The following is an 11,473-nucleotide window of genomic DNA, read 5'->3' as shown; positions in this document are numbered from 1 at the left end:
GGACTATGAGCCGTGTGTATATGTATTAAAGGATGACTAAAAGTGGGAAAGTTCCCATAAGAACCAGCCAAGCTGCTGCTTTAATTTTCTAATCTGTGTCTGAATGATGAAAAACGATATCTGACAGAATACTGCTGAATCGGTGAGCAATGATCTAATGGGGAGGTGGTGGCCTATCTCTGACTATGGCAGCAGTCAGGCATGTATGTGTACAGTACTGGTCTCTCAAAAGCTGTAATCATAGGATATGGCGAATAAGCAGGAGGGGAGGCTTATGTCTACTGCCTGCCAGAGCTATATCATGTCGGGGGAAGTTGGTAGCTGGATGTTTTTAGGGGTTCTGAAAGAGAAATCTAGTCAAATCCACCTTCCAAAAAAACATATATACTCTTTAGAAGATTCCATTGGTGAAGTCTGTGATAATTAAACTACAGCTAGTGTTGAGCAAGAGCTTAAATGCTCAAGTGTTTGTTACTTGAGTAGAGAAGTTTTTAAAGCGACTCTGTACCCACAATCTGACCTCCCCAAACCGCTTGTACCTTCAGATACCTGCTTTTAATCCAAGATCTGTCCTGGGGTCCGTTCGGCAGGTGATGCAGTTATTGTCATAAAAACAACTTTTAATCCGGCAGCGCTGTGTCTAACGACCGGGGCTTAAATTTGTATATGCATTAGGCTGGCACACCTTCTTTGTCCCTTTTCCCCGCCCTCCTTATCATTAGGAATGCTCCAGGCAGATTGCTCCCTATTCCCCACCTGTGTGTATAATGAACATGGGTTGGATCGTTAATACACCTGTGCAAAGCTCAAACAGCAGTAAATGTTCCTGGAGCATTCCTAATGATGAGGAGTGTGGGGAGGAAAGACAGAGAGGGTGTGCCAGCCTAATGCATATACAAATGTAAGCCCCGGCCGTTAGACACAGCGCTGCTGGATTAAAAGTTGTTTTTAGGATAATAACTGCATCACCTGCCGAACGGACCCCAGGACAGATCTTGGATTAAAAGCAGCTATCCGAAGGTACAAGCGGTTTGGGGGGGTCAGATTGTGGGTACAGAGTCGCTTTAATACTCGAGTAATAAACCCTATTGAAATTAATGGGAGGCTCGAGCATTTAACCAGGTGTCCCTTGCTCAGCAAAGCAGAGAGTGCCTCGTTAACCTTTTACTTTTTTCATTCTAATTTTTGTATATTTGGTCTCTTGAAGACCAAATTAGAACAAAACAATGTAATAGGATACTGCAAGACACATTAGAACTAGTGGTATGCAAGCTATTGCCAGCATATTGCCAGAGTTCTAATGTGTCTTGCAGAAACCTATTGCATTGTTTTGTTTCTATTTTTGTATATTTCGCTCCCAGGGACGAAATATACAAAAATTAGAATGGAAAAAATGTAATAGGTACAAATGATGGACGAATGAATGGCCTTCCCCTTCTTATGATTATCAGTGGAGCGGGCGGGCAGGATGGACCCCTACTAATGTCCAAATCTGTACAATGGACATAGACCTACAAGCTTTTAAAGGGGTTACAAAAGTGCTACAAATACATGGCCACTTTTCCCCCTCTCTTGTCTCTAGATTGGGTGGGGTTTCAAACTCAGTTCTATTCAAGTAAATGGAGCTTAATTGCAAACCACACCTGACCTGGAGACAAGAGTGGGGTAAAAGTGGCCATGTTTTTGTATAACCACTGGATAACCACTTTAAATAGCGGATAAAACAAGCAATATGCAGGCACTGCAGGAGCCATTAATAAGAAGAAAACAAATAAGTGTCACTTTGTAGTAGAGAGCCTTCAGGATAAAAGAAGTAGTGAAAAGTGTGCCGATCTGATGACCTGAGGGATGTGCAGATAACAGGCACCAGTCTGTACGACGGCTTATGAAAAGTAACCCAGCTGCTGCTTCTTCTTGGACCAGTCTTGCACAGATGCAGCCATTGAGGGAAGGAAACAAGGAATATGTTGTTGCTGTTGAAAAACTTGAAAAACTACAATTCCCATAATGCCTGGACAACCAAAGATTTTTTCTTTGACTGTCCAGGTATGATGGGAATTGTAGTTCTGCAACAGCTGGAGGACTGAAATTTCCCAATACCCGGTCTAGGCCTTTACCAAAGACGAGGCTTCCCTTGGACAGCATTTTCTTCACCCTTGACCACAATGTGTTGTCCTCATTAGGGATGAGCTAAGGTGTATCCGAACCCAAGCGAGCGTGCAGTGGATGAAGACATTGGACTTATCCCTAGGGAGTCCTGGAAAACATACATATAGCCTATGGCCTCTGGCTGTATACATGTTTTCCAGGCAGCCTTAGGGCTGTATCCATGTTTTTCAGCCACCGGTAATCAAATACCACACATTCGATGTTCGCTCATCTCCAGTCCTGATACAAACACACATTGGGATTGAAACTTAAAACAGACTATGCTAACCTTTATATAAGTCTTCTTGAGGCTCAGGATGGGTTGAACGAATATAATTGTCCAAGGAACCCATAACTGTATCGCAGGTATATCGATAACCTGTTCCCTTTGTGGTTGGATGATGCGTCAGACACACAGCCTATCACTGATAAGCTGATAAATGACAATACGTATGCTGATAAATGACAATATGTATGCTTTATCTCATCACTTCTCTGTATCTCATATGGATTACTGATCTTCTCAGCACTGTCATCACTGAGGTTCTAGTAAATTTAAACAGTTATCCAGGCTACTATATCTCAATGGTCATGACACTTGCAATTGGCTCCTGAACCCCCCACCACTGGTAACATGTTTTTATTGCATGCCTAAAAATATACACTGTTATTTCTAAATCTCCGAACAGATGTGTATAGAAGTGAACTGAATGAAAAGATTTATACCATAAAATCCTATGAACTCAGCCATCTTCATAAAACTAAATAAATACAGCGCTTGGCAATACTGTGTACAAGCGGTGATGCAGCGTGAGCAGTGATGAATGAGAACTTTCCACTGCGTCCAATATAATTCACAGTAAGGACACATGACTGGTTTTCATTATCACATAATTAAATATAGAGGGGAAAATAAACAGTCTGTGAAGATGAGCAAATATTGAGACAGACCGGCTGCTCTTTAGAGAGACCAACGCATGATTAAAGAGTAGAGACACACAGGATGCTGGACATCATTGAGACCGGACCTACAAGTATGGGTCAATATGCAGCCTCTTATGGTTGAGCGCATGGGAGATACATCATTATTCCTAGTCATGTAATGAAATAATCACAGGCCTCACCAAGCTCTTATTTAGGCCCTGCAGTAAGAAACAATAGGATCCATTCAGACTAAATTTACTAAGAACAAGCTTCACCTTTAAATTTAAAGAAGACGTTCGAAAGGTTAAACCCATATCTACTAAATGTCCTCTAGATCGTCCTATTGTGCAGACAGTGAAAGACAGAGCATATATATTAATGTAAGGGAGACATTTAGAATCAGTGATCCTTGTAGACCCCTTTAAAGTGGCTGGAAGTGAATGCACAACCAAAGACATATAGATATTTGCTGATACAAGCATCCATAATATGTGTAGGGGGTGACAACTTTAGATTAGTGAGAACATACTGGAACAAGTCAGGTTTATTGGCTCTATGACTTCTGACACTGTAGTATCACATAAACACTGTCATTACCTATAAATAATGGTAAATCAGCAGGGGAGGTGATATACTACATCTTTGCAATTGACTTCATTTATGTTTTTGCCTTTTTTCTGTATGAAATGCAATGAGATATTTATGGCCACTAGGTGTCTCACTTGCTGGAAAATTGCAGTCCAGACTTCATCACTAAGGCTATTTGGTCTTTAGTAACAGCAAAAAGGAGACCAAATACAGGAAGAGATGTCAGTTGTCCCTCTGCTCTGCACAGAGGGACCTAGTGAAGATGAATGCTGATTGGCCAGATATGCCCTTGTACATGCCCCTGTGTACTTAACTAACTGAACTAAAGCAACTGTAATTTATACACTCAAACTTCCAGTCTCCAGTTTGAGTGTAGGTATTGCAACATGGTTCCATTGAAGTGAATGGAACTTAAATGCAAACCACACCTGACCTATAGACAAGAGTGGTGCTATCTCTTGAAGAAAGTGGGCATATTTTTGTAAAGCTGGATAATCCCTTTAAATTCACAAGTTTTAGCAGCGCATTAGGGCACTAAATGGACCTCTGGAGCTGCAAAATTAAAATAAAAACTGACAGCATACATAAGGCAAGAATTGGCTATATATTTACTTAATTTTTTATGTCATTTACAGTGGTTTTCTGGTGGGATTATCTAATTTTTAAAAGGGTAGACTGGGTGGAAAAAAAGTATTTACCACCCAATCATATATAACATTCATTAGGTACCCAGTGATCTCTACTTCCGGGTTCTATCGGGACACACAGGAAAAGGAAGAAAATGTCCACCCAGCCAATCAATAGCAACGTGGATTGAAAGGGGGATGAGGTTACTGAGGTAGGTGGGTAGCTATATTGGAAGTAGGAGTTGAGCATGCACTTTCTGTGTGTTGAGAGGGGACCAGAAAGAGTAGGAATTAAGAGATGACACAATAAGCAGGGAACAGGGATGAGGTTCGAGTTTGTACGAACCCAAGCCATCTGCATTTGACTCCTGCTGTCTTCCCGTTCCGTGGGGAAGGTGGAGAGAGCTGAATCTGACTTGGAAAACAAGAATACAGCTTAGGTCATAGGCTGTATCCCTGTTTTCCAGGTGGGACTCGCACTTTCTCCACCCTCCCCACAGAATGGGAAGACAGCAGGAATCAAATGCAGATGGTTCGGGTTTGTATGAACACGAACCTCGGCCCGGTTCACTCTATCTAATCAGAATAGTAGTGGTGGGGGATGGAGGATGTGTGTAATGCCAATTTTATTACGTTTAACCAGACAACTGGGTAAAGGATTATGTTTTTTTTCCAGAAACAAGGCCCCTTCTGTCCATGGGATATGTTTGGTCAATTGAATAAGATGGGCTGTGATTCTAGACACATGCTGGACAAATGCTGTCCCAAGGTTTAAAAAAAAGTATTTTTCTCTTCATCTGGACAACTCCTTTAAACCTACCAAACAATCTTAACGAGCCGAGGGCAAATGATATTTAGAATTTTTCATTTTAAAACAATAGCAAGTCAGTGCATACATTTTGTATAACATCGATAGTGGTGTTAATAGATTATTGGTTATGACAATCAATATGGTTCGATAAATGGGACGTTAATCAATGGAACCATATGCAGCACTCCCCCATGGTACTTCTCCCCATTCATCAATTTACACATATCCAAATGGTCCCGGGTCTGATGAACACTGGGGCAGTACACTGTACTTACTCAGGGGTTTGAGGATGTTGGAGCTTTGATCATCTGCATTTTCTGTATCCGATTTGTCGACATCTGAATAATTTTCGGATTTCTCCTTCTCTTTTTTGTCTTTGTGGCCAGTTCTGCGTCTATGACGTCTCCTCCTTCGGTAGCTCTTAGGAACGTGAACTCCGATGTAGACAGTGTGATGACCTTGGGGAAAAAAAGAGTACAGATAAGAATGACCATGTTATTGCACATAACTGCAACAGCTACAAAATTATGGAAACCACATAAAGCAAAGTAAAGCCAAGTGACAATACTTAAAAGAGAAGTCCGGAGAATTTTTTTTTTTAACTATTGTATTGCCCCCCCAAAAGTTATACAAATCACCAATATATACTTATTACAGGAAATGCTTATAAAGTGCTTTTTTCCCTGCACTTACTACTGCATCAAGGCTTCACTTCCTGGATAAAATGGTGATGTCACTTCCTGGATAAAATGGTGATGTCACTTCCTGGATAAAATGGTGATGTCACTTCCTGGATAACATGGTGAAGTCACTTCCTGGATAAAATGGTGATGTCACTTCCTGGATAACATGGTGATGTCATGACCCGACTCGCAGAGCTGTGCGGGCTGTGGCTGCTGGAGAGGATGATGGCAGAGGACACTGAGGGACACTGAGCATCCCCCTGTCATCATCCTCTCCAGCAGCCACAGCCCGCAAAGCTCTGGGAGTCGGGTCGTGACATCATCATGTTATCCAGGAAGTGACATCACCATGTTATCCAGGAAGTGAAGCCTCAATGTTGTAGTAACTGATCATTTTTTTATTTTGCCCACACAAAAACGTGGTTAACCATGTTTTTCTATAAGTTAAAAGTAACCATTTAAAAAATGTATCCCTAAAACAAACTGCAAAAACGCAGTGTGAACCCTGCCTTTCATGCATTTCTTTAATAATGTAGGACTCCGAAAAATTAAAGGGGTACTCTGGTGAAAATCTTTATCTTTCAAATCAACTGTCAGAAACTTATACAGATTTGTAATTTACTTCTATTTTTTTTTTTTTAAACTAATGTTTTCCTATACTAACCAACTACTGTATGTCTTGCAGGAAGTGATATATCCTTTCCAGTCTGGCACAGTGCTCTCTGCTGCCACCTCTGTCCATGTCAGGAAGTATCCAGAGCAGGAGAGGTTTTCTATGGGAATTTGCTACTACTCTGGGCAATGCCTGACATGGACAGAGATGGCAGCAGAGTGCCTGAAAAGACTGGAAGTAATACACCACTTCCTGCAGGACATACCACAGCTGATAAGTGCTGGAAGACTTGAGATTTTTACATAGAAGTAATTTACAAATCTATATAACTTTCTGAAACCAGTTGATTTGAAAGGAAAAAAAATTGCTGGAGTACGGCTTTGATAATAGTCCATCATTGTTTGAGCATATTCCCACGTTTTCCAGGTTAACCTTTCATAAAATCCTTGTCTGCTATTGGCTCTATTATCTTCAGCAGTCATATGAAGGGTTAATTCCAGGTAAGCACTCTTTATTAAAGAGGCAGCATGACAAGTATCACCCTGACTGATGTAAATGCCACTTAGCACTGGATATTAGGTAGTCCCGAGGTGTCTTAGATCTGTTCTGCAAACATTCATTCCATTTCTCATTGTGGGTAAACAGTCTGTTTCTAAAAATAGTCGGCTATGCCGGCCTTGGACAAGGTTTTTTAGCAAATATAAGGGAGAACAAAAAAAACAACAATATAAATGAAATACGATGGCCTGGAATGGGTCCAGATAGTTTGCGTTCAGCTATTTGAAGCAGATTGTTCTCATGAGAAAGCATTATTGTATAGCAGATAGGAAGTGTGCTAGGAATACCCCGGCAGAATAAGCAGTGTAGATTGTTTCCTGCAAGTCACCGGGGGAGCGACAGGTTATTAGCTGATCTCTGGATATGAGAATGTAAATCATGTACTGAAAAACTCCCACCCAAAGCCTTATAGGGGTTATCCAGCGAAAATCTTTTTCTTTTAAATCAACTGGTGTCATAAAGTTATACAGATTTGTTATTTACTTCTATTTGAAAATCTCAAGTCTTCCCATACTTATCAGCTGGTGTATGTCCTGCAGGAAATGTTTTCTTTTCAGTCTGACACAGTGCTCTCTGCTGCCATCTCTGGCTGAGACAGGAACTGTCCAGAGCAGTAGCAAATCCCCATTGAAAACCTCTCCTGCTCTGCACAGTTCCTGTCTCGGACAGAGATGTCAGCAGAAGGCACTGGGTCAGACTGAAAAGAAAACACCATTTCCTGCAGGACATACAGCAGCTGATAAGTATGGGAAGACAAGATATTTAAATAGAAGTAAATTACAAATCTATATAACTTTTTGAAATAAATTTTTTTTCGCTAGACAACCCCTTTAATATTGTGACATGGCTATAGAGATTGCAGCAACCAGTGATATAACTATGGACAAATTCACCAGCTTCCTACCAGACACACGGGGGCCTGAAAGACTTTTCTAGGGTCCATAAAGATCAGAAGCACAGGCCCCAAAGTATAATGTTTTGTATATAGTTGTAGCAGGTGCCAACACTAGTGACAGTGCACAATGCATTTTATAAAGCACATGGTACTTTTTGCTACTGTGTTATTGGTATAGCAGGTCACATACAAGAGCTGTACATATACACACATAAAGTGAATATAAAAAGTCTACACCCCCCGTCAAAATGCCAGATTTTTGTTGTATAATTAAAAATAATAAAACCAAGAAGTAAATTGGTCAAGGAGGCTTCCAAGAAGTCTACAGCATCATTGAAGAAGCTTCAGGAATTTCTGGCAAGTACTGGTTGTGTACTGCATGTGACAACAATCTCCTGTATTCTTTGTATGTTTGGGACTGTGGGGTAGAGAGGCAAGACGGAAGCCTTTTATTGGTCCGATTATGTTGTGCCAAAAACAGAAAACCTTCAGGCCTCCATTAAAAAGCTGGAGATAGGGAAAAGGGAATTTCATCTTTTAGCAGGACAATTAACCAAAACATACCACTATAACAACAAAAGAAGAACTGCAGGAATTTCTGGCAAGTACTGATTGTGTACTGCATGTGACACCAATCTCCTATATTCTTCATATGTTTGAGGATGTGGGGTACAGTGTCAAAGCAGAAGCCTTTCCTAACATTGTAGATGTGCTGGAGAGAATGTTAGTGTGAATAAGGTGTGTGAGTGGGGTCCCCTGCCTGGAGAAGATGCAAATTGATGATCGGATATGTAACAGAACGTACTGATATATTTATGCAAGATATATTTTTGTGATGAATGTGTTTTCTTGTTAAAACATGTGACGGGGAAGGGACATGTAGTCCTAAGGGTTGGGGGGAGGGGGGAGTTGTGGAAGGGAAGGGGTGGAGGGGTTGGGGAGGGGTTTGTTGTAAAATTGTAAAATGTTTAATAAAAAATATCTGAATAAAAAAGAAGCCTTTCCTAACAAATGAAAAAAAGTGCAAGTCTGATTATGTTGTGCCAAAAGCACAAAACCTTCAGGCCTCCATTAAAAAGCTGAAGATAAGGAAAAGGGAATTTCATCTTTTAGCAGGACAATTACCCAAAACATACCACTATAACAACAAAAGAACAACTGCAGGAATTTCTGGCAAGTACTGGTTGTGTACTGCATGTGACAACAATCTCCTTTATTCTTCATATGTTTGAGGCTGTGTGGTACAGTGTCAAAACGGAAGCCTTTCCTTACAAATGAAAAAAAGTGCAAGTCCGATTATGTTGTGCCAAAAGCACAGTTGAGCTGACAAGGACGCTGTACACGGGAGATCCTCTCACCACCTGACAGATTTATAGCACCTGGGCAAGCTGGGCAAAAACTGCCAAATCTAGATGCGCCATACTCAAAGACTCCTAACGCTGTGATAAATTCAAACGGTTCTTCAACATAGTATAATATTTTACTTCGGGTTGCGTACATTGAGGAATTATAGAAACATAGAAACCAACTAAATTGCTGGCAGAAAAAGACCACTAGTTCCATCTAGGTCCTTACAATTTACTACGCAGTGGACAGCAAATACCATCTAAGCCTAACATGTTTCTGCAAATTGTCTGCCCAATCTTTCTGTAGTGCAACCATGTACTGTAGCCCTAGCCTAAGGCTGTGCCAAATTTGTCAACCAGATGAGTCAATGCGATAAGTCACATGCTTAGACTTTCCATTTTAGGCTAGGGCTACATGGTGCCTTTGGGGTTACACAATATTTTATGTAGATTCTATCTATATATAATCTGCAAATTAATATTTACCTCTTTTCAATTATTAGCCATATGTTTCCCAAGTCAGGCAATGCCAAAATGCTGTCATGACAGTTCCTATTCTAGTTACAATTAGATTGGGAAATACATGAAGGGACAGATGTATAAGATTACAATGCAAAAAAGAAATCTTATTATAATATGTTAAATGCTATATATATTGAGTAAACACAAGGGGTGTGGCTGTGTGATAAAGGGGTGTGGCTAAACATGCAACAAACTAAACCTAGATACTCCAAAAGTTATCTATTTTTTTTAAGCCAACTTTAAATGGGCATTGTCATTACTAATAATGTTAAATGTTTCTATACAATGTTTTCTATACAAAATACATTGCTATAAAATCAGCCACTAGGTGTCTCACTTATTAGGAAACTGCAGCTGAGGCTTCGTCACTAAGGCCATTAGATCTTTTGCAACAGCAAAACAAAGACAAAATGCAGGAAGTGATTTCAGTTGTCCCTCTGTTCTGCACAGACTTGCCCAGTAAAGATGAATGCTGACTGGCCAGCAGCCGTACACGCCCCTGTACACGCCCCTGTGCAATGCTGCAACTGAGTAACCTAACTGATCTAAGGGACCGCCCACCGGCTCAGAGTGAAATGCAAAAGCACAAGCAGCACAATGGAGCACTAAACAACCAAGCTTTGATATTAAAATAAAAATAGACAGAATACAAAAGGCAAGTATTAACTAAATATTTACGGGGGAAGGGGGGCACATATTTTTTATATGTCATGAGAGGTACACTTTAAATTACCATGAAAGTTGGATAAAGCTAGGACCACACAGCAACATGCTTGACCAAAATGTTTGTGCAACTAAGGCTGGGTTCACACTACGTTTTTGCAATATGTTTATTTTATCCGTTTTTTGCAAAAAATGGATGTAAAAAAAGTATGCTTTTGTTTGCGCCCGTTTTAAGCCGCTTTTTCATTGACTTCCATTTAAAAAAAAAAAAACATATCAAACTGGACACAAAAATGAGGTCAACTACGTTTTTGTGTATGTAAAAAAAAAACGGATACGTTTTGATCTGTTTTTTTTTATAATGGAAGTCAATGGAAAAACGGATTTAAACAGACGCACCCAAATGCATATGTTTTTTTAATCCGTTTTTTTTTTTGCAAAAAATGGATGAAAAAAATGGATTGCAAAAACGTACAGTAAACCCAGCCTAAGTGACAAAAGGACATCTAAGGAAGAGTTTTGGTAATGTTTGTCAGTTTGCTGGTGACACAAAAGGGTTGATGTTCCTAATGTAAAATTTCCAAATGTAAGAAATGTTCCAAATGTAAAATAACGCATTTGGGAAGTAGGAATCCTCTATCGGCGTATCATATAGGCAGTTCTGTGTTAAATAAGACTTCAGAAGAGAAGGATTTAGGGGTAGTGATTTCTTACAGCCTTAAAATCAGTCACCAGTGCAACCAGGCAGTGGGGAAAACTAGATGGCACAGTGAAATGTTAGTTGGAGGAAAGATCAGAAACAGCATGAGAAAATATTACTCTACTGAAGGAGTAGTAGTTGCTTGGAAGAAACTTCCAGCAGACGTGGTAGGTAAATCTAAAGTACATGTGAATATGCCTGGGATAAACATATAACTATCCTGGGATAATATGAGAGGAAATTATATAAGGGCAGACTAGATGGAGCAGGTGGTCAACAATCTTCTATGTTTCTATGACTATGCTGGTCTTGCTGTACTATCTGCGGAGCAATGTATAATGCCCACTACTGAAAGGGACTGGTAAGGCTGTGAATATGTGTCAGTAAATACCTCAA

General features: G+C 40.1%; 1 protein-coding gene across 4 annotated transcripts in view; it reads right to left on the bottom strand.

Moving 5' to 3' along the window:
• The window catches only part of SLC4A4 (solute carrier family 4 member 4), a 180,680-nt gene that overhangs the window by 96,710 nt on the left and 72,497 nt on the right, over window positions 1-11,473 (bottom strand). For all 4 annotated transcript variants that reach the window (XM_069978293.1, XM_069978289.1, XM_069978290.1 and 1 more), the window contains exon 4: window positions 5,373-5,555. In XM_069978293.1, coding sequence (XP_069834394.1) covers window positions 5,373-5,555 — 183 coding nt within the window. The remainder of the gene's footprint in view (window positions 1-5,372; window positions 5,556-11,473) is intronic.

The sequence above is a fragment of the Dendropsophus ebraccatus genome, chromosome 7 (genome assembly GCF_027789765.1).
Source record: "Dendropsophus ebraccatus isolate aDenEbr1 chromosome 7, aDenEbr1.pat, whole genome shotgun sequence".
NCBI lineage: Eukaryota > Metazoa > Chordata > Amphibia > Anura > Hylidae > Dendropsophus > Dendropsophus ebraccatus.
The sequence above is the reverse complement of the archived record's forward strand: the minus strand, read 5'-3'. Positions and strand labels throughout refer to the sequence as shown.